This window comes from Salvelinus alpinus, chromosome 1 (genome assembly GCF_045679555.1).
Source record: "Salvelinus alpinus chromosome 1, SLU_Salpinus.1, whole genome shotgun sequence".
NCBI classification, from domain to species: Eukaryota; Metazoa; Chordata; class Actinopteri; order Salmoniformes; family Salmonidae; genus Salvelinus; species Salvelinus alpinus.
The window spans coordinates 68,514,538-68,538,919 of NC_092086.1; the positions used below are offsets into that span (position 1 = coordinate 68,514,538).

General features: G+C 42.7%; 1 protein-coding gene across 2 annotated transcripts in view; it reads left to right on the plus strand.

Annotated features, from left to right (window-relative positions):
• LOC139583970 (serine/threonine-protein kinase 32A-like) overlaps positions 1 to 24,382 on the plus strand; it is an 81,889-nt gene that overhangs the window by 8,316 nt on the left and 49,191 nt on the right. For both annotated transcript variants that reach the window (XM_071415459.1, XM_071415467.1), the window contains exons 2-4: positions 129 to 400; positions 6,579 to 6,634; positions 6,876 to 7,027. In XM_071415459.1, the coding sequence (XP_071271560.1) occupies positions 349 to 400; positions 6,579 to 6,634; positions 6,876 to 7,027 (260 nt within the window). In that variant the 5' untranslated portion in view covers positions 129 to 348. The remainder of the gene's footprint in view (positions 1 to 128; positions 401 to 6,578; positions 6,635 to 6,875; positions 7,028 to 24,382) is intronic.

Below are 24,382 nucleotides of genomic sequence, written 5' to 3' on the forward strand. Positions count from 1 at the left end.
AGCATCTCTCGACAATCTCCTACCAACACGAGTAGAGCATTACCGTGATGTGTTGCTCAACCACTCAGCCCCCTCCCTTCTTGATTTTGACGCATTGTGTCATGTTTGTGTGTTCTTCTCTTATATAGTTTGGTTTCCTGTTGAGGGGGGTCAGAGATAAATCCACACCCCTGGGTGTGGAACCATAGAGTACAGAGAAGAGTACAGGCCAAGTTCCAATCAACCCAACTGGTGGATCTAGGTAGGTTGGTCAAGCCCTGGCTCCAGGCTATGTCTCCCTGGCTGTGGGACAGCTATTCCGTACTGAGCTGAGAGGGACCTGCCTGGCTGGAGACTACAGGAACAGACATGGGGCTGGGACAATCCAACAAGGCTTCCGTCACCGATGACACAGAGGAGGGTGAGTAATGACCGAGACTGTTATAAAGTGGGCAATGAGGATTATTAGACATTTCTCCTTTTGGATTTGTCTTCTCTGAGTTTGAACAAACAGATGAAGAAGATGCAGTACATCAATAGAAATGTAAGCATCAGTAAAGCCACGGTTACTAACAGATTTCTTAAAGTCTCATAAAGTGTAATGGTAGTTATCATTCAGGTATGCAGACATTGTGTTATAGAGATCATATAATTCCTATAATATAGCGTTCTATGTGTAATTATGCACGGTGTTGGGCTTACAGTATATACTAGCTAAGTGGAATTCAACATCTTTGAATATGACAAATCCTCTAGATTGAATTCACTCACTTTGGCAAAACCCCAACAAGTCGACAGAGTTAAGAGTACATCAGCAATTCAAGGGCTGTCACTGGGTTCCCTTTTAATTAAAGACACATTATGTTTTTCTAAATATTACATAATGAATCAGCTGTCATCTGAGGGTGTTTTACATTTTGGAAGCCAATAAGTGATGATCTAAGGTTTCTACAGCTAACCTTCTTCACTCACTAGAATACAGGTACTGTGACAGTTTATAGAGCACATCAGTGGATGTAGGCTAACGTGTTATGCAAATGTTTAGCTGTATCAAATTAATGAAGGTGACCAAAGCATTAGCAAAGGATTATTTATTGGTAGGTCAGCTGTGACAGACAGAGAGAATACTCTCCTTTTCAGAGAAAAACACACATACATGAAATACCTGAACAGTTTAAGGCAGAAGTTTACATACACTTAGGTCGGAGTCATTAAAACTTGTTTTTTAACCACTCCACACATTTTTTGTTAACAAACTATAGTTTTGGCAAGTCGGTTAGGACATCTGTTTTGTGCATGACACAAGTCATTTTTCCAACAATTGTTTACAGACAGATTATTTCACTTATAATTCACTGTATCACAATTCCAGTGGGTCAGAAGTTTACATACACTAAGTTGACTGTGCCTTTAAACAGCTTGGAAAATTCCAGATGTGGCTTTAGAAGCTTTAGAAGCTTCATGGCTTTAGAAGCTTCTGATACACCTGTGAATGTATTTCAAGGCCTACCTTCAAACTCTGCTTGACAACATGGGAAAATGAAAAGAAATCAGCCAAGACCTCAGATTTTTTTTTTTAGACCTATTCAAGTCTGGTTCATCCTTGAGAGCAATGTCCAAACGCCTGAAGGTACCACGTTCATCTGTACAAACAATAGTACGCAAGTATAAACGCCATGGGACCACGCAGCCGTCATACCGCTCAGGAAGGTGACGCGTTCTGTCTCCTAGAGATGAACGTACTTTGGTGAGAAAAGTGCAAATCAATCCCAGAACAATAGCAAAGGACCTTGTGAAGATGGTGGAGGAAACAGGTACAAAAGTATCTATATCCACAGTAAAACGAGTCCTATATCGACATAACCTGAAAGGCCGCTCAGCAAGGAAGAAGCCACTGCTCCAAAACCACCATAAAAAAGCCAGACTACGGTTTGAAACTGCACATGGGGACAAAGATCGTACTTTTTGGAGAAATGTCCTCTGGTCTGATGAAACAAAAACAGAACTGTTTGGCCATAATGACCATCGTTATGTTTGGAGGAAAAAGGTGGAGGCTTGCAAGCCGAAGAACACCATCCCAACCGTGAAGCACGGGGGTGGCAGCATCATGTTGTGGGGGTACTTTGCTGCAGGAGGGACTGGTGCACTTCACAAAATAGATGGCATCATGAGGCAGGAAAATTGTGTGGATATATTGAAGCAACATCTCAAGACATCAGTCAGGAAGTTAAAGCTTGGTCGCAAATGGGTCTTCCAAATGGACAATGACCTCAAGCATACTTCCAAAGTTGTAGCAAAATGGCTTAAGGACAACAAAGTCAAGGTATTGGAGTGGCCATCACAAAGCCCTGACCTCAATCCTATAGAAAATGTGTGGGAAGAACTGAAAAAGCGTGCATGAGCAAGGAGGTCTACAAACCTGACTCAGTTACACCAGCTCTGTCAGGAGGAATGGGCCAAAATTCACCCAACTTATTGTGGGAAGCTTGTGGAAGGCTACCCAAAATGTTTGACTCAAGTTAAACAATTTAAAGGCAATGCTACCAAATACTAATTGAGTGTATGTAAACTTCTGACCCACTGGGAATGTGATGAAAAAAATTAAAGCTGAAATAAATAATTCTCTCTACTATTATTCTGACATTTCACATTCTTAAAATAAAGTGGTTATCCTAACTGACCAAAGACAGTGAATTTTTACTCTGATTAAATGTCAGGAATTGTGAAAAACAGAGTTTAAATGTATTTGGCTAAGGTGTATGTAAACTTACCACTTCAACTGTATATCTGTACAATTGTACAGTATCTTTTCTAGAGTGTACACTATGGACATTGTTTGCTGTGACTCCAGCCACGTAGTATTCTTATGCCGTTGCCAGAATAATCGTCATACATTTCTTTCAACATTTGTTATTTCCTTAAATTTGAGCTTCTGCCATCGATCCCATTAGTTACCCATTATGGACAAAGTCATCACCTTAGAAATAAAAGTCACGTGTGACTTGGAATTGTACTTGGAAGTTCAAAATAACTGGAGTGCTCCTTGACATTGTTGTTGTGGCTTTGACATTGAAGCTGAGTGTTCAATTTTCCAATGCCCTGAATTTACTGCCTGGGCACCTGGGATTGGTGTTGGCCAGAGAAATAACAGGACAAATGACAGATAGAGAACCATAGAGAGAGATTTAGTACATCAACAGGACTGAGTGCTTTATAAGTCTATTAAGAATGGGATTGGGAATTAAGTGTTCTTTGTTCTGTGACTTTGTTCTGTTGACAATCATGCTAAAGCTGTGACCTGTCCCCCCTCTATGTCTGCCTGTCTGTCTGTCTGTCCCCTGGGGCTTCCACTTCTCTTAATGGGCACGCCTGTCTGGTGATCATGCTTTATTCACGCTCCGGCTGACTGGGACCCGTGGGTTCTGTTTCAGTCGCCACAGCAACCGCATGACTTACTCAGTCATGGCTGCGTACTAGTGTATATGGGGCTCCGCTAGAGCTTCCTGCCTCTGTGAACATCAGAGAGAGGGGGGAGGGGAGACAGACAGACAGAGAGATAGACTGAGAGATACAGAGAGATACAGAGAGATAGATAGAGAAAGAGTAAGTTACCGGCACCGCAGCCTCTGTCTCTGTGCACCCGCTGCTCTGCTCTCCTCGCAGTCAAACCACAGCTGTCCTTCCCTAAAACCCCATCAGAACCAGAGTTAGGCTCAGAGCCTGTAGTGAACAGTGAAACACAAGTAGCAGAGAGGGGAAGTGCCACTGATACATGACTAACAGAGCATATCATTAACTGTCACATCCAATCCATCCACTCGGAGGGGATGTGAGGTGTCGCTGCTCGGCGGGGGTACACCGGCCAGGTCACATGACCGGGACCAGAGAGAGAGAGAGAGAGAGAGTGGGTGGCAGCTGCACGTCACCCTGGGAGATGGCAGATAGAAAGAGGGATAACCCTCTGTTTCGATTGCCATGGCTGTGAAGACAGGCCACAACTGGTTCCAATTGAATATAAATGTTTTTTGAGATTAGACCCATAATTGGTGCAGGTTCAGGTTAAATTGGGACTGGGAGCAGGGGCGTCCTGCACCCCAAAAATCGTCAGTACATTTAGTTATTGCTTGCCAGCAGGCATGCCAGCTAAGATAGTTAGACAAGCTAGCTACTCTAACTTCATTGATAACCTGAAATGGCTTCTTTGCAGATAGTGTGAGAGGTGTGAGATTGGGAACCTTTCTGGACCAACTTCATAAAATTGCTAGTTGACTAGCAGTATTACAGAAAAACAACAACAAATGTAACAAAAAAATGCCCCATTAAAACAATATATACTATATATATATATATATATATATATATATATATATATATATATATATATATATATATATATATATATATAATATACTGTATACTGTATATATATATATATACAGTGGGGAGAACAAGTATTTGATACACTGCCGATTTTGCAGGTTTTCCTACTTACAAAGCATGTAGAGGTCTGTCATTTTTATCATAGGTACACTTCAACTGTGAGAGACGGAATCTAAAACAAAAATCCAGAAAATCACATTGTATGATTTTTAAATAATTAATTTGCATTTTATTGCATGACATAAGTATTTGATCACCTACCAACCAGTAAGAATTCCGGCTCTCACAGACCTGTTAGTTTTTCTTTAAGAAGCCCTCCTGTTCTCCACTCATTACCTGTATTAACTGCACCTGTTTGAACTCGTTACCTGTATAAAAGACACCTGTCCACACACTCAATCAAACAGATTCCAACCTCTCCACAATAGCCAAGACCAGAGAGCTGTGTAAGGACATCAGGGATAAAATTGTAGACCTGCACAAGGCTGGGATGGGCTACAGGACAATAGGCAAGCAGCTTGGTGAGAAGGAAACAACTGTTGGCGCAATTATTAGAAAATGGAAGAAGTTCAAGATGACGGTCAATCACCCTCGGTCTGGGGCTCCATGCAAGATTTCACCTCGTGGGGCATCAATGATCATGAGGAAGGTGAGGGATCAGCCCAGAACTACACGGCAGGACCTGGTCAATGACCTGAAGAGAGCTGGGACCACAGTCTCAAAGAAAACCATTAGTAACACACTACGCCGTCATGGATTAAAATCCTGCAGCGCACGCAAGGTCCCCCTGCTTAAGCCAGCGCATGTCCAGGCCCGTCTGAAGTTTGCCAATGACCATCTGGATGATCCAGAGGAGGAATGGGAGAAGGTCATGTGGTCTGATGAGACAAAAATAGAGCTTTTTGGTCTAACTCCACTCGCCGTGTTTGGAGGAAGAAGAAGTATGAGTACAACCCCAAGAACACCATCCCAACCGTGAAGCATGGAGGTGGAAACATCATTCTTTGGGGATGCTTTTCTGCAAAGGGGACAGGACGACTGCACCGTATTGAGGGGAGGATGGATGGGGCCATGTATCGCGAGATCTTGGCCAACAACCTCCTTCCCTCAGTAAGAGCATTGAAGATGGGTCGTGGCTGGGTCTTCCAGCATGACAACGACACGAAGCACACAGCCATGGCAACTAAGGAGTGGCTCCGTAAGAAGCATCTCAAGGTCCTGGAGTGGCCTAGCCAGTCTCCAGACCTGAACCCAATAGAAAATCTTTGGAGGGAGCTGAAAGTCCGTATTGCCCAGCGACAGCCCCGAAACCTGAAGGATCTGGAGAAGATCTGTAGGGAGGAGTGGGCCAAAATCCCTGCTGCAGTGTGTGCAAACCTAGTCAAGAACTACAGGAAACGTATGATCTCTGTAATTGCAAACAAAGGTTTCTGTACCAAATATTAAGTTCTGCTTTTCTGATGTATCAAATACTTATGTCATGCAATAAAATGCAAATTAATTACTTAAAAATCATACAATGTGATTTTCTGGATTTTTGTTTTAGATTCCGTCTCTCATAGTTGAAGTGTACCTATGATAAAAATTACAGACCTCTACATGCTTTGAAAGTAGGAAAACCTGCAAAATCGGCAGTGTATCAAATACTTGTTCTCCCCACTGTATATACAGTATATTTTAAAACAGGATAAATCTGAGGGGGCATGTGCCCCTGTGCCCCCAATGGGCATGACACTTTTGACTGGGAGTGTAGTACTGACTGGGAGTGTAGTATGTGTGCTGAGAAGAGATGGAAGACACAGAGCAGGAAAGTGCTGAAAGTCAGATGAAATGTGTATTTTGTTTCAGAGAAAAACGTGCAACATTTAAAAAAAAAATCATCTTCTTGGCTATAATGTAAACAACCTTTTATTTCTCTCCGCAAGTTCATTTTGTATCAAGGGAGCAGTCTGTCTACATCTGATTGTAATGAACTGTAATGAACTGAATGAAACAACTTACCGCGGCCAAAATGACTTCACATTTAGATCCTTTTCCATTTGAGATAATAACACTGCCTCACACAAGTTAAAAAGGACGCTGAATGTCAATTGTTTCTAGTGCCATTTAGATTTTCTCGTGCATCCTCTATGTATTTCAACAAGATTGTGATTGTATGAAATTGTATGCTGTTTGCCTGCGAATATGAAAATAAAGAGATGCTCCTCTTCTTTCCCCAGTCAATTTTGACCACTTCCAGATCCTAAGGGCTATCGGGAAAGGAAGTTTCGGGAAGGTAAGTCTGTTTTGGTAAATTGCTGAGTCCAACCCCCACTTGAAATAATCAGTTCTTAGTTGTCTTGACAATAGGAGCCACAGATGCAGTAGAACAGTACTTTCACATTCTATCAAAGCACTTTCTTACAGCTTGTGTTTACATCTAAGTAAAACCACAATGCAATGATCAGTAAGAAACCCATTCAGTAAACTCAGGTGATAGCAGGATGTATGCAGAGCTATTGTCTGTTTCTCTCTAGGTGTGCATTGTGCAGAAGAAGGACACAAAGAAAATGTATGCCATGAAGTATATGAACAAACTGAAGTGTTTGGAACGGAACGAGGTCCGCAATGTTTTCAAGGAGATGCAGATCATGCGAAACCTCGAGCATCCTTTCCTTGTCAATTTCTGGTAAGGCTCATCCTGTGTGTGTGTGTGTGTGTGTGTGTGTGTGTGTGTGTGTGTGTGTGTGTGTGTGTGTGTGTGTGTGTGTGTGTGTGTGTGTGTGTGTGTGTGTGTGTGTGTGTGTGTGTGTGTGTGTGTGTGTGTGTGTGTGTGTGTGTGTGTTGGGGGGGGGGGGGGGGGTATGGGTGTGCATTCGTTAAAGAAAGAAAGGAACAAGAAAGAAAGAAACAACAGCAACTGTTAGGAACAAGTGCTTTGAAGACAGTGATAAAGCATCTGTAGCGAGAGGACTCTCACCTTGAAAGTTGCAGAAGCTTGAATGCCCAATCTAACATGTATGTTTGCTCAGCCAAGGCTTTGACGTATAGAATGGAGGAGGACAAACAACACAAAAAAGTAGAACAAAACCTCAGACTTTTTGTCTTTGAAAATCATGTGGGTAGTTACTTGTGAAGGATTATTAAAGTACAGTACCAGTCAAAAGTTTGGACCAGTCAAAAGTTTTTACTATTTTCTACTTTGTAGAATAATAGTGAAGACATCAAAACTATGAAATAACACATATGGCATCATGTAGCAACCAAAAAAGTGTTAAACAAATCAAAATAGATTTTATATTTGAGATTCTTCAAAGTAGCCAACCTTTGCCTTGATGACAGCTTTGCACACTCTTGGCATTCTCTCAACCAGCTTCATGAGGTAGTATTTCAATTAACATGGGCGCCTTGTTAAAAGTTAATTTGTGGAATTTATTTTCTTCTTAATGTCTTTTGAGCCAATCAGTTGTTACAAGGTAGTGGTGGTATACAGAAGATAGCCCTATTTGGCTAGTCAATATTATGGCATGAACAGCTCAAGAGCAAAGAAAAACGACAGTCCATCATTACTTTAAAACATGAAGGTCAGTCATTCCGGAAAATTTCAAGAACATGTCTTTATAACAGAAAGTTTCTTCAAGTGCAGTCGCAAAAACCATCAAGCGCTATGATGAAACTAGCTCTCATGACGACCACCAGAGGAAAGGAAGACCCAGAGTTAACTCTGCTGCAGAGGATAAGTTCATTACAGTTAACTGCACCTCAGATTGCAGCCCAAATAAATGCTTCACAGAGTTCAAGTAACAGACACATCTCAACATCAACTGTTCAGAGGAGACTGCATGAATCAGGCCTTCATGGTCGAATTGCTGCAAAGAAACCACTACTAAAGGACACCAATATTAAGAAGAGACAAGCTTGGGCCAAGAAACATGAGCAATGGACATTAGATTGGTGGAAATCTGTCCTTTGGTCTGATGAGTCCAAATTTGAGATTTTTGGTTCCAACCACCATGTCTTTGTGAGACGCAGAGTACGTGAATGGATGATCTCCGCATGTGTGGTTACCACCGTGAAGCATGGAGGAGGAGGTGTGATGGTGTCTTGGTGCTTTGCTGGTGACACTCAGTGATTTATTTAGAATTCAAAAACACATTTAACCAGCATGGCTACCACAGCATTGTGCAGCGATAGCCATCCCAACTGGTTTGCGCTTAGAGGGACTATCATTTGTTTTTCAACAGGACAATGACCCAAAACACACCTCTGGGCTGTGTAAGGGCTATTTGACCAAGAAGGAGAGTGATGGAGTGCTGCATCAGATGACCTGGCCTTCGCAATCACCCGACCCCAACCCAATTGAGATGGTTTGGGATGATTTGGACCACAGAGTGAATGAAAAGCAGCCAACAAGTGCTCAGCATATGTGGGAACTCCTTCAAGACTGTTGGAAAAGCATTCCTCAAGAATCTGGTTGAGAGAATGCCAAGAGTGTGCAAAGCTGTCATCAAGGCAAATGGGTGGTTACTTTGAAAAATCAAAAATATATTTTGATTTGTTTAACACTTTTTTGGTTACTACGTGATGTCTTTTTTCATAGTTTTGATGTCTTCACTATTATTCTACAATGTAGAAAATAGTAAAAAATTAAGAAAACCCCTTGAATGAGTAGGTGTGTCCAAACTTTTGACTGGTACTGTAAGTACATTGTAAAGACATACTGAACTTAGTCAGAGAGAGAGAGAGAGAGAGACACACACACACACACACACACTAGGCATCCTACCCGGAGCCCGACTCAGCTGCACATCACTCACTCTGCCAAGACAAGCATGTATTTTTACTATTGATGATGCAGAAGTAGCCTACTCAGAGACAGACAGGGCCTTTATGGAAACTGGCTGGTCTGGGCGTCATCCTGAGCTGTTGCTGTCAGTGAAACTGGATGGAGCGGAGACACTGATGGAATTGACTTTATTGAAGGTGAATTTTCTGTCTCACTCCACATGCTGTGGCGAGCATCACAAGGCAGGAATTGCTTTACTGAGTCGACAATGAAGAAGAACAAGGACTTGAAGTTAATGAAGTGCATGGACAAGAATGTTCATTGGCATCAGTGAGGTAGTGAAGTGTCTCATGTCTTTCATTCAATATGCTTATTTTGTAATGGTCTCAATGCATCAAATACAGTTCTCCACTATTTGTCCTTTATTTAACCAGGAAGGTTACCTGCATACAGTAAACACACCTATTAGTCTTATTGCCATACATGATCTGGAATTTCTTTCTAGTCAACAATCTGCTATACCTTGTGTATCAAACGACCCAGGGAGTGATCCACGACCAAGAATCCCCTTAATGCACACCGGGGCCTCTCTACATAACGTCACTGTTCACACAGTCTCTTGGTTTATTCAAACATCACGTTATGTTACAGGACACTAGTATGCCCTTCTTCTGGCAGGTTGTCAGGTCAGTTAGTGGAAGGTCACAGTGCTGGGATGGTCTCGCCGAGGGGGAGGCAGCTCAGTGGACTGCAGGTGAAGCGCGTTAAGGCAGAAGACAGTGGCGTGACCTTGATGCCTCATACTGTAGCTTGTGCCTCCTCAGCGGGGGCTGCTGGGATGGGGCGTAATTTCTCCCCACGGTCGACAGCAGCTGAAGGAGCATTAGCCTCTGGCTGAAGGGATCTGTCAGTCAATCAGGGGGCCGGAATCAATGTAACACCGTCACATTGGGGGGACTCATCCAGGTCTGTTCTGCAGAGGCAGGCTTCAGTCAGCTACTTCTGAGATGGCCTCAGTTCTCTCTCTCTCTAAGTGTGTGTGTGTGTGTGTGTGTGTGTGTGTGTGTGTGTGTGTGTGTGTGTGTGTGTGTGTGTGTGTGTGTGTGTGTGTGTGTGTGTGTGTGTGTGTGTGTGTGTGTGTGTGTGTGTGTGTGTGTGTGTGTGTGTGTGCGTGCGTGCGTGCGCGTGTGCGTGGGTGCGTGATTGCTTTTTGTAGGCTACCTGATTGTGATTCTATCAGCACTGTGTTGACTTTGTCAATTAAATTGAGCTGAACTATAAGCTATTCATTAGACTTCTTGTTATTGATTCAAGGCATGTTTGTTCTGTCGAAATATGCAAACTCCAACGTAAACCAGAGAGTAATGGCCTTGGAACTTTTAATTGATTTGGAGGCAATTACAGATACAACATGGGAGTCAATTAAACATGCATTATAGTAAATGTGCTGTAAATGTGCTAGAATATACATTATGTTGTGCATTATGGGCCACTTTGCGAAACTAATATACAGTGCCTTCAGAAAATATTCATACTCCTTGACTTATTCCACGTTTTGTTGTTATAGCCTACATTCAAAATTGATTAAATGGTTTGTTTTTTCTCTCCCATCTACGTACAATACCCCGTAACGACAAAGTGAAAACATGTTTCTAGATTTTATAGAAAATTAAATACAGAAATGTCTATTTTAAATAAGTACTCACACCCCCAGGTCAATTCGTTGTGAAAGCACCTTTGGCAGCAATTACAGCTGTGAGTCTTTCTGGGTAAGTTTCTAAGAGCTTTTCACACCAGGATTGTGCAAAATGTTCCCATTACTCTTTTCAAAATTATTCAAGCGCTGTCAAATTGGTTGTTGATCATTGCTAGACAACCATTTTCAAGTCTTGCAATAGATTTTCAAGTAGATTTAAGTACAATCTGTAACTCGGCCACTCAGAAACATTCACTTTCTTTTTGGTAAGCAACTCCTGCTGAAAGGTGAAGTCATCTCCCAGTGTCTGGTGGAAAGCAAACTGAACCAGGTTTTCGTCTAGGAATTTGCCTGTGCTTAGCCCCATTCTGTTTCTTTTTATCCTGAAAAACTCCACAGTCCTTAACGATTACAAGCATACCCATAACATGATGCAGCCACCACTATGCTTGACAATATGGAGAGTGGTACTCACTAATGTGTTGTATTGGATTTGCCTCAAACATAACGCTCCGTATTAAGGACAAAAATGTAATTGCTTTGCCTCAATTTTTGTTGTATTACTTTAGTGCCTTGTTGCAAACAGGATGCATGTTTTGGAATATTTGTATTCTGCACAGGCTTCCTTCTTTTCATTCTATCAATTAGGTTAGTATTGTGGAGTAACTACAATGTTGTTGATTCATCCTCAGTTTTCTCCTATAACAGCCATTAATTCAACTCTGTAACTGTTTTAAGGTCCCCATTGGCCTCATGGTGAAATCCCTGAAATTCATCATGCTCAAAGGGATATTCATTGTCTCCTTTTTCTTTACCCTTTTACTGTACCAGTGGGGGACCTTCTTTGTGAAGCATTGGAAAACCTCCCTTGTCTTTGTGGTTGAATCTGTTTGAAATTTACTTACAGATAATTATATGTCTGTGGTACAGAGATGGGGTAGTTATTAAAAAAGAATGATAAACAATATTATTGCACACAGAGGGAGTCCATGCAACTTATAATGTGACTTGTTAAGCACATTTATTCTCCTGAACTTATTTAGGCTTGCCATAACAATTTGTTTAAAACAATTATGGGGTATTGTGTTCAGGCCAGTGACAATCTCAATTTAATTGATTTAAAATTCAGGCTGTAACAATAAAATATGGAAAAAGTCAAGGGGTGTGAATATTTTTCAGGAAAAACATCAATTGGAACCCTTTGGTCCAAAGTCCAGTACTTTTCTCTGCACGGGATTCCACCTCTCAAGTAGCTTACTGTGAGATATGCTGGTTCTAAATTGGCCTGAAGGGTGTTTTCAAACTGCATGTGAGGTAGAACAAACTGACCTGGGTGGGAGAGTCCATGCCAAGAAAACTAATCAGAATCCCAGGCTTGTTGAAAATAATGAACAGGAGGCAGTGTATGCCACCCTCACAACCTGCTGGGGATGCTAAATGACTCTTTCTCTCTCTCTTGCTCTCTACATAAGTGTGCACTGCCTCGTATGTGGCTCATTAGGACAGTATAGTCTTAGTTCTACAGTAAACTGTGGTGATTGCTTATTGTAATTTATCGAGGCCAAGATGGCAGATGACCATTGCAGCTAAGTATTCATACATATTCAAAGACACTTGAGTTCTGTAGCGTGCATGGTGTGAGAGTAGGGACAGAATTGCTGGCCGCCATCGGCGGATGTGGTAGATTGAGATGCAGCCCATCCCTAGCTTAAACTGACACATTTTGATGGGGATTTTTTCATTATGTTACTTAGATTGACGCACAGGTGCGTCAATTGACTCTAGTTTTCTTTTTTAAGTATCTGTGACCAACAGATGCATACAGTACCTGTATTCCGAGTCATGTGCAATCCATAGATTAGGGCCTAATGAATTTATTTAAATTGACACATTTCCTTATATGAACTGTAACTCAGTAAAATCTTTGAAATTGTTCCATGTTTGATTTATATTTTTGTTCAGTGTAGGAATAAAGTGACTAGGCAACATGGTAGATAATAAACAGTAGCAGCAGCATACAGTATGTGATGAGTTAAAAAAAAAAGGATCAATTTAGATAGTCCGGGTAGCTTTTTGGTTAGCTATTTAACCAACTTTTTAGCAGTCTTACGGCTTCGAGGTTTAGTAAATAGTTCTACTATGACTTCGGCAGTATTTGGACTGTACGAACCAAGTCTTGGAACATTTTAAAGGACCGCCTGTTTTGGCATCGGAGATACATTTTTGCCATTGTCAAGCTCCTGCATTCTCGAAATGTTGTCATTGGGCAGAGAGATTTCCTGTTGTTGCAGCTTTAAAGCTATTATCCTGCAATTCTACCATGTTTGCCATGAGGCAGAGAGAAAGTTTAAAGCTTAAATTGCAGTGTATTTCTGTAAAAAAAAAATCATCATTTGTGGGGAATGCAATTGTATTGAATTGAACAATGTGTAATTGGTCGAGTACTGTGGATACCAATATCCCTGTGAGCATCCCAGGCACATGTTGCCCAGGGTTAAGAACATAAATGATAGATTATTACAGTTGGTGTTTCTCAAAATGCATACTACCGTGCTCTGAGCACACATATTGGAGCACAGGAGGGTCAGCGTCTGAGTCCAAATCCAAGTATGCGAAACGGAGCACGGAGGGCACTTCTCGAATGAGTACCTGACTAAAATCAATCAATCAATCAATCAATTTTATTTTATATAGCCCTTCGTACATCAGCTAATATCTCGAAGTGCTGTACAGACACCCAGCCTAAAACCCCAAACAGCTAGTAATGCAGGTGTAGAAGCACGGTGGCTAGGAAAAACTCCCTAGAAAGGCCAAAACCTAGGAAGAAACCTAGAGAGGAACCAGGCTATGAGGGGTGGCCAGTCCTCTTCTGGCTGTGCCGGGTAGAGATTATAACAGAACTATGCCAAGATGTTCAAAAATGTTCATAAGTGACAAGCATGGTCAAATAATAATCATGAATAATTTTCAGTTGGCTTTTCATAGCCGATCATCAAGAGTTGAAAAACAACAGGTCTGGGACAGGTGGCGGTTCCATAACCGCAGGCAGAACAGCTGAAACTGGAATAGCAGCAAGGCCAGGCGGACTGGGGACAGCAAGGAGTCACCACGGGCGGCAGTCCCGACGCATGGTCCTAGGGCCCAGGTCCTCCGAGAGAAAGAAAGAGAGAAGGAGAAAATTAGAGAGAGCCAAGATTTTCAAAATTTCCATAAATGACAAGCATGGTCAAATAATAATCAGGAATAAATCTCAGTTGGCTTTTCATAGCCGATCATTAAGAGTTGAAAACAGCAGGTCTGGGACAGGTAGGGGTTCCATAACCGCAGGCAGAACAGTTGAAACTGGAATAGCAGCAAGGCCAGGCGGACTGGGGACAGCAAGGAGTCACCACGGCCGGTAGTCCCGACGTATGGTCCTAGGGCTCAGGTCCTCCGAGAGAAAGAAAGAGAGAAGGAGAAAATTAGAGAGAGCCAAGATTTTCAAAATGTTCATAAATGACAAGCATGGTCAAATAATAATCAGGAATAAATCTCAGTTGGCTTTTCATAGCCGATCATTAAGAGTTGAAAACAGCAGGTCTGGGACAGGTAGGGGTTCCGTAACCACAGGCAGAACAGTTGAAACTGGAATAGCAGCAAGGCCAGGCGGACTGGGGACAGCAAGGTGTCATCATGCCCGGTAGTCCTGACGTATGGTCCTAGGGCTCAGGTTCTCAGAGAGAAAGAGAGAACGAGAGAATTAGAGAGAGCATACTTAAATTCACACAGGACACTGGATAAGACAGGAGAAGTACTCCAGGTAACCAACTGACCCTAGCCCCCCGACACAAACTACTGCAGCATAAATACTGGAGGCTGAGACAGGAGCGGTCAGGAGACACTGTGGCCCCATCCGAAGAAACCCCCGGACAGGGCCAAATAGGAAGGATATAACCCCACCCACTTTGCCAAAGCACAGCCCCCGCACCACTAGAGGGAAATCCTCAACCACCAACTTACAATCCTGAGACAAGGCCGAGTATAGCCCACAAAGGTCTCCACCACAGCACAAACCAAGGGGGGGCGCCAACCCAGACAGGAAGATCACGTCAGTAACTCAACCCACTCAAGTGACGCACCCCTCCTAGGGACGGCATGAAAGAGCACCAGCAAGCCAGTGACTCAGCCCCTGTAACAGGGTTAGAGGCAGAGAATCCCAGTGGAGAGAGGGGAACCGGCCTGGCAGAGACAGCAAGGGCGGTTCGTTGCTCCAGAGCCTTTCCGTTCACCTTCACACTCCTGGGCCAGGCTACACTCAATCATATGACCTACTGAAGAGATAAGTCTTCAGTAAAGACTTAAAGGTTGAGACCGAGTCTGCGTCTCTCACATGGGTAGGCAGACTGTTCCATAAAAATGGAGATCTATAGGAGAAAGCCCTGCCTCCCGCTGTTTGCTTAGAAATTCTAGGGACAATTAGGAGGCCTGCGTCTTGTGACCGTAGCGTACGTATTGGTATGTACGGCAGGACCAACTCGGAAAGATAGGTAGGAGCAAGCCCATGTAACGCTTTATAGGTTAACAGTAAAACCTTGAAATCAGCCCTTGCCTTAACAGGAAGCCAGTGTAGGGAAGCTAGCACTGGAGTAATAAGATCAAATTTCTTGGTTCTAGTCAGGATTCTAGCAGCCGTATTTAGCACTAACTGAAGTTTATTTAGTGCTTTATCCGGGTAGCCGGAAAGTAGAGCATTGCAGTAGTCTAACCTAGAAGTAACAAATGCATGGATTAATTTTTCTGCATCATTTTTGGACAGAAAATTTCTGATTTTTGCAATGTTACGTAGATGGAAAAAAGCTGTCCTTGAAACAGTCTTGATATGTTCGTCAAAAGAGAGATCAGGGTCAAGAGTAACGCCGAGGTCCTTCACAGTTTTATTTGAGACGACTTTACAACCATCAAGATGAATTGTCAGATTTAACAGAAGATCTCTTTGTTTCTTGGGACCTAGAACAAGCATCTCTGTTTTGTCCGAGTTTAAAAGTAGAAAGTTTTCAGCCATCCACTTCCTTATGTCTGAAACACAGGCTTCTAGCGAGGGCAATTTTGGGGCTTCACCATGTTTCATTGAAATGTACAGCTGTGTGTCATCCGCATAGCAGTGAAAGTTAACATTATGTTTTCGAATAACATCCCCAAGAGGTAAAATATATAGTGAAAACAATAGTGGTCCTAAAACGGAACCTTGAGGAACACCGAAATGTACAGTTGATTTGTCAGAGGACAGACCATTCACAGAGACAAACTGATATCTTTCCGACAGGTAAGATCTAAACCAGGCCAGAACTTGTCCGTGTAGACCAATTTGGGTTTCCAGTCTCTCCAAAAGAATGTGGTGATCGATGGTGTCAAAGGCAGCACTAAGGTCTAGTAGCACGAGGACAGATGCAGAGCCTCGGTCTGACGCCATTAAAAGGTCATTTACCACCTTCACAAGTGCAGTCTCAGTGCTATGATGGGGTCTAAAACCAGACTGAAGCATTTCGTATACATTATTTGTCTTCAGAAAGGCAGTGAGTTGCTGCGCAACAGCTTTTTCTAAAATCTTTGAGAGGAATGGAAGATTCGATATAGGCCGATAGTTTTTTATATTTTCCGGGTCAAGGTTTGGCTTTTTCAAGAGAGGCTTTATCACTGCCACTTTTAGTGAGTTTGGTACACATCCGGTGGATAGAGAGCTGTTTATTATGTTCAACATAGGAGGGCCAAGCACAGGAAGCAGCTCCTTCAGCAGTTTAGTAGGAATAGGATCCAGTATGCAGCTTGAAGGTTTAGAGGCCATGATTATTTTCATCATTGTGTCAAGAGATATAGTACTAAAACACTTAAGTGTCTCTCCCGATCCCAGGCCCTCGCAGAGCTGTGCAGATCCAGGACAGCTAAGCCCTGGAGGAATACGCAGATTCAAAGAGGAGTCCGTAATTTGCTTTCTAATGGTCATGATCTTTTCCTCAAAGAAGTTCATGAATTTATTACTGCTGAAGTGAAAGCCATCCTCTCTTGGGGAATGCTGCTTTTTAGTTAGTTTCGCAACAGTATCAAAAAGAAATTTTGGATTGTTCTTATTTTCCTCGATTAAGTTGGAAAAGTAGGATGAGCGAGCAGCAGTGAGGGCTCTTCGGTACTGCACGGTACTGTCTTTCCAAGCTAGTCGGAAGACTTCCAGTTTGGTGTGGCGCCATTTCCGTTCCAATTTCCTGGAAGCTTGCTTCAAAGCTCGGGTATTTTCTGTATACCAGGGAGCTAGTTTCTTATGACAAATGTTTTTCGTTTTTAGGGGTGCAACTGCATCTAGGGTATTGCGCAAGGTTAAATTGAGTTCCTCAGTTAGGTGGTTAACTGATTTTTGTCCTCTGACGTCCTTGGGTAGGCAGAAGGAGTCTGGAAGGGCATCAAGGAATTTTTGTGTTGTCTGAGAATTTATAGCACGACTTTTGATGCTCCTTGGTTGGGGTCTGAGCAGATTATTTGTTGCGATTGCAAACGTAATAAAATGGTGGTCCGATAGTCCAGGATTATGTGGAAAAACATTAAGATCTACAACATTTATTCCATGGGACAAAACTAGGTCCAGAGTATGACTGTGGCAGTGAGTAGGTCCAGAGACATGTTGGACAAAACCCACTGAGTCGATAATGGCTCCGAAAGACTTTTGGAGTGGGTCTGTGGACTTCTCCATGTGAATATTAAAATCACCAAAAATTAGAATATGATCTGCTATGACTACAAGGTCTGATAGGAATTCAGGAAACTCAGAGAGGAACGCTGTATATGGCCCAGGAGGCCTGTAAACAGTAGCTATAAAAAGTGATTGAGTAGGCTGCATAGATTTCATGACTAGAAGCTCAAAAGACGAAAACGCCATTTTTTTTTTTGTAAATTGAAATTTGCTATCGTAAATGTTAGCAACACCTCCGCCTTTGCGGGATGCACGGGGGATATGGTCACTAGTGTAACCAGGAGGTGAGGCCTCATTTAACACAGTAAATTCATCAGGCTTAAGCCATGTTTCAGTCAGGCCAATCACATCAAGATTATGATCAGTGATTAGTTCATTGACTATGACTGCCTTTGAAGTGAGGGATCTAACATTAAGTAACCCTATTTTGAGATGTGAGGTATCACGATCTCTTTCAATGATGGCAGGAATGGAGGAGGTCTTTATCCTAATAAGATTGCTAAGGCGAACACCGCCATGTTTAGTTTTGCCCAACCTAGGTCGAGGCACAGACACAGTCTCAATGGGTATGGCTGAGCTGACTACACTGACTGTGCTATTGGCAGACTCCACTAAGCTGGCAGGTTGGCTAACAGCCTGCTGCCTGGCCTGCACCCTATTTCATTGTGGGGCTAGAGGAGTTAGAGCCCTGTCTATGTTGGTAGATAAGATGAGAGCACCCCTCCAGCTAGGATGGAGTCCGTCACTCCTCAGCAGGTCAGGCTTGGTCCTGTTTGTGGGTGAGTCCCAGAAAGAGGGCCAATTATCTACAAATTCTATCTTTTGGGAGGGGCAGAAAACAGTTTTCAACCAGCGATTGAGTGCTGAGACTCTGCTGTAGAGCTCGTCACTCCCCCTAACTGGGAGGGGGCCAGAGACAATTACTCGATGCCGACACATCTTTCTAGCTGATTTACACGCTGAAGCTATGTTGCACTTGGTGACCTCTGACTGTTTCATCCTAACATCGTTGGTGCCGACGTGGATAACAATATCTCTATACTCTCTACACTCGCCAGATTTAGCTTTAGCCAGCACCATCTTTAGATTAGCCTTAACGTCGGTAGCCCTGCCCCCTGGTAAACAGTGTATGATCGCTGGGTGATTCGCTTTAAGTCTAATACTAATAATAAAATAATTTATCTTGATACGTTAATAAATACATGCTGTGTTAGTTTTGGCATGTTTACCTGCCTACGTACCCTAGATTGCAAGCCCATAATATGTCAATAGGGCTAACTGACTAGTTATTACTGCTAGCTAGCCAGACAGCCACGAAGAATTGACATCGATCTTGCATACAATTCGTTTTAGTTCACTTTGCCTGTTAAACTGTCTGGTTAGCTACATTATTACGATTCACATATAGCTAGATGATAGTTATGAAGTTAAACAGTTGCTTTGTGTATATCTTGTTTCATCTATTGTTGCAATTGTCCTGGCTGGAAGAAGGTTCAGTGAATGGGTAAATCCATAGGTCAATAGGGCTAACTAGCTACCCACGAAAGATTGGTAGTTACCCATGAAAATTGTACATCTACTGTACATGGCATAACATTCCTATTAGGCCATTTTTGCCTGTTTAATTAGCTGACTAGCTAGATTATTACGATTCACATACCTAGCTGATAATAATTAAATAAAACGTTTGCTTTGTGTATATTTTGTTTCGTCTATTGTTGCCATTGTCCTGGCTGGAAGAAAGTTCAGTGAATGGGAGGTGAAGCGTGAGGTAATATAGTAGGGGGAGTGCTTCTCAAATGTAATGTTTTATGCATTCTCAACACTCTCATCCTCACAAGGACGTACTCAAAAGAACATTGTCAGAGACTATACTCGGAACATGAGAGTGTGGAGCACGGTTGTATGCATATTGAGAAACACCCATTGTATTGTATTACACCCTCTAAACGTATTTCCCCCACCGCCGCATAAGATTCTATAATGGTTAGGTTTCACCAACTTCCCACTTTAGTAGAGTGTGCTGTGGGAACAAGAATAATAAACCACCAGTGAAACATAAGAATCAGATTTTCTACTAGATTAAGCTTTCTCCAGTAGGCTACGGACTCTTCGTGCACGATCGATTCCCTGTAGGAACTGCTATCGCTCCTACTCCAGGCCACTCCAGCTAAACCAACACGTTCCTTCATGAATATTCCGACTGGCGCCAGGAGGGGAAGCTGGCTGGATCATGCCACTACATTGCAGGAAAATAAAAAACATTACTTTTCTCCCCCATAAGTGCCCACAATGTAAAGGAAAATTAACGGATATTTCTCCTGCAGGAAACAAGGCAATTCATGTCCCTCTCCTTGGGTAAGTGCTAGTGACAGCTCCCATACGCTCTCACCTCGGCAGACTCCGCTGAGCCACGAGTATTTTCCCAACATCAGAAGGAGCTCTGTAGAGAGAAATAGAGAGCACTGCCCTGCTGAGCATAGCACTACTGAGATGCTTAGATTCTCTTAGATCTGACTGGCAAGCCCTTCTAAACACATCTAACTCACCAGACAAGGTTTTAGTCCTCAGAATGTGTGGCAATCACTTCTTTGGTTCCATTATAAACTAGGTTTCCATCCAATTGGTGACAGATTTTAATGCGAATATTCTAGAATCTGCATAAAGAAAATATGCATGTTTTCCCCACAAGTGGTGTTTCCACCAAATGGACTTGTTGCGATAAAAATCATTGTGTGACGACATAGTGCACGCAAAATGTACTTTTTCGCTTAAGTTTTCATGTACTGAATACAAAATCTAAAGTTCAATGTGTTCCCAATGCATTTTCAACTCTACCGATAGTTTTGTCACAAAATCTGTTGCGTTAAATAGAAAATGTGCCTACTCTGGTCTTGGCATGTTCGCTCTAGCTAAGTAGCCAACAGCTTGCAGATACAGTGCGTGTAGGCTGTGCGTGTAGGCTGTGCGGGTAGGATAGTCTACATGATGAGATTACTATGGATTATTTTTTCAATGGCACTCAAGCATCAATGATCATGTCACCAGAAAAATACCCTCGATATTTATTGGAAAGGGGCGTCAAGATCACTGTGCACTTTCACCACCTTGTGAAGTTCATCATAATTTATTTGATCTGTAGCCAAATAAACTGCACGCTTTCCCGAATCATAGTGGGAGGACCACACACCATATAATCGCATGACTCCAAGTTGACTTCAATATGATGGTTATTATATCAATATTTGCCCATAGAGGCGTTTCCAGTTTCCACCGCCATTTCTCGCATAATTAATTAGTTACAGACGCACAAATATCATATCTCAAAGACACGTTAACCTCTAATCATTATTCACAATTTATTCAGTATTATTCGTAGTCATGGTAGCATCCACATTCATGTAGAAGTGTTTAGAAACATATTATATTCTTATTTACAATAACAATGACTCAAATGACACAATACATTATTTACCAAACAGCAAATGCATCCAACAAATTTGTAAAGTCACAAGCTTGATGTTATAATTGCATGCTATGAATATGGGACCAAATTCTTAACTTTTTACTACTTTAACCTTTTACTGCAGTGGGCTAATTCAGGTTCGAACAGCGATATTCTTGGTAGTCTTTAACAAATCTACTCTGAAACTAAAGTATATACTGTATCTCACACGCGTGGTTATGGGCTTAAAAAAAGAAGACACCTGTACCATGTCAGATATATACTGAACAAAAATATAAATGCAACATGTAAAGTGTTGGTCCCATGTTTCATGTGCTGAAATAAAAGATCTGATTAATTTTCCATACGCACAAATATATTATTTATCTCAAATATTGTGCACATATTTGTTTATGTCCCTGTTAGAGAGCGTTTCTCCTTTGCCAAGATAATCCATTCACCTGACAGGTGTGGCAAGCTGATTAAACATTATGATCATTACACAGGTGCACCTTGTGCTGAGGACAATAAAAGGCCTCTCTAAAATGTGCAGTTTTGTCACAGAGCTGTTGCCAAAGAATTTAATGTTAATTTCTCTACCATAAGCCACCTCCAATGTAATTTTGGATAATTTGGCAGTACGTCCAAATGGCCTCTCAACCACAGACCACGTGTAACCACGCTAGCCCAGGACCTCCAAATCCGGCTTCTTCACATGTGGGATCATCTGAGACCAAACTGAGGAGTGTTTCTGCCTGTAATAAAGTCCTTTTGTGGCAGAAACTCATTCTGATTGGCTGGGCCTGGCTCCTCAGTGGGGGGCCTGTTTCCCAAGTGGGTGTGCCTATGCCCTCCCAGGCCCACCCATGGCTGTGCCCCTGCCCAGTCATGTGAAATCCATAGATTAGGGCAGATTGAATTTATTTTAATTGACTGATTTCCTGAAATATAACTCTGTAAAATCGTTGAAATTGTCGCATGTTGCGTTTATGTTTTTGTTCAGTATACAGTAGATTTGAAATGTATTCAATTTTGAGTTTGCATCCCAATATTACACTTTATATATATATTAAAGAAGACTGAAATATAACAAAACAGTTTGACATAGAAACGCCGGAATTTTGTCGTAATTTTTTAAATTATCTTTATTAATGATGAAATGATGACATATTAATAACATTCCACCCATGAGTCTAAATAGGGCACTTTTGGTCATTTACTACACATATAAGTTAATTTGTGCCAATACTTTTGGTCCCCTAAAAATGGGGGAACTATGTACAAAAAGTGCTGCACTTTCTAAACAGTTCAATTTCTGACAGTCTGCACTTTAACTTCATAGTCATTGTATAATTTCAAATCCGAAGTGCTGTAGTACAGAGCCCAAACAACAACAACGATTAATTTGAAACATTAAAACAAAGACATCCATGTGATTATTCTGCCACATGGCTTTGTTTCTTTTTCATCGAAGCAGGACAAGGGCATTCTCAGACTTTCGTCCAACACTTTTTAAACTAGTCCACTCTTGCCTACAGTCACCCATGAGAAGACTCATGTCAGTAAGAGTATACAGTACAGTATGTGATGTCAATGTGATAGTTACATGTGTTTGATCTCAGGTGCTTTGACTTCCCTCAGTGGCTCTGTCAAACTATCCCCCAGCTCCCCAACATGTCAGACTGCCTCTTCAGAGGTACTTTAACATCTCACAACTGATTTCTTGACGTTTAAAGGGGACATCTACAGTTCAAGCAGTAACAAAGCGGACACCCCACCACTGTTTCGGTGAACAGCTGAGTAATGGAGCTAGAGAAAAGTAACCACTCTCAAATGTATAGACAGAGCTATGGTGCAAGGACTGACTATCCATGATATCAAAATTATAGTTTTAATCATGTTTTGAGGCTATACAGGATTTGTTTACAATTACATTGTTTACAAACAAAAGAGTAAAACAAGCTTATTTTTAGGGTTCTCATGGAGTGTGACAGTTGAACTAAGCTCATGAGGCATTTATAAGTTATATTCTTCAAGAATCAATGGCTATATATCATGCATTTTAGCAATCGCAGACTGACGCTTTAAAGACTGCAGAGCTGCAGAGGCTCCCAGGTGTCACGATCGTGTGGAAGAGATTCGGACCAAAACGCAGCATGAGGAAAATAAGCCATCTTCTCTTTATTATTGAAGAAGGCAAAACGAAACAAAACACTTACAAACTACCAAAACAACAAACGATCGTGAAGCTAAATAACGTAGTGCACACACACAGGCTACAAACGTTCTACATAGACAATTCCCCACACCAAACTAAAGCCTATGGCTACCTTAAATATGGCTCCCAATCAGAGACAACAGAAACCAGCTGTCTCTAATTGGGAACCCATTCAGGCAACCATAGACTTTCCTAGACAACTACACACAACATAGACACAGCTAGACAACTATACTAAACATAAAGCCAACTACTCTAAATAAACCCCCTAAACCTTACAATCACCCTGGACACTACAAAACCCACATAAATACCCATGTCACACCCTGACCTAACTAAAATAATAAAGAAAACAAAGAATACTAAGGCCAGGGCGTGACATAGCCCCCCCTTAAGGTGCGAACTCCGGGCGCACCAGCACAAAGTCTAGGGGAGGGCCTGGGTGGGCATCTGACCACGGTGGTGGCTCAGGCTCAGGGCGAGGTCCCCACCCCACCATAGTCAATCCCAGCTTCTGTAGCCTCCCCACAATGACCACCCTCCAAATAACCCCACCTAAATTAAGGGGCATCTCCAGGATAAGGAGCAGCACCGGAATGAGGGGCAACACCGGAATGAGGGGCAACACCAGAATGAGGGGCAACACCAGAATGAGGGGCAACACCAGAATGAGGGGCAACACCAGAATGAGGGGCAACACCAGAATGAGGGGCAACACCAGAATGACTGGCGGATCCTGGCTGGCTGGCTCTGGACGCTCTTGGCTGGTTGACGGCTCTGGACGGTCATGGCTGGCTGACGGCTCTGGACGGTCATGGCTGGCTGACGGCTCTGGACGGTCATGGCTGGCTGACGGCTCTGGACGGTCATGGCTCGCTGACGGCTCTGGACGGTCATGGCTCGCTGACGGCTCTGGACGGTCATGGCTCGCTGACGGCTCTGGACGGTCATGGCTCGCTGACGGCTCTGGACGGTCATGGCTCGCTGACGGCTCTGGACGGTCATGGCTGGCTGACGGCTCTGGACGGTCATGGCTGGCGGAAGGCTCTGGCTGATCCGGTCTGGCGGAAGGCTCTGGCTGATCCGGTCTGGCGGAAGGCTCTGGCTGATCCGGTCTGGCGGAAGGCTCTGGCTGATCCGGTCTGGCGGAAGGCTCTGGCTGATCCGGTCTGGCGGAAGGC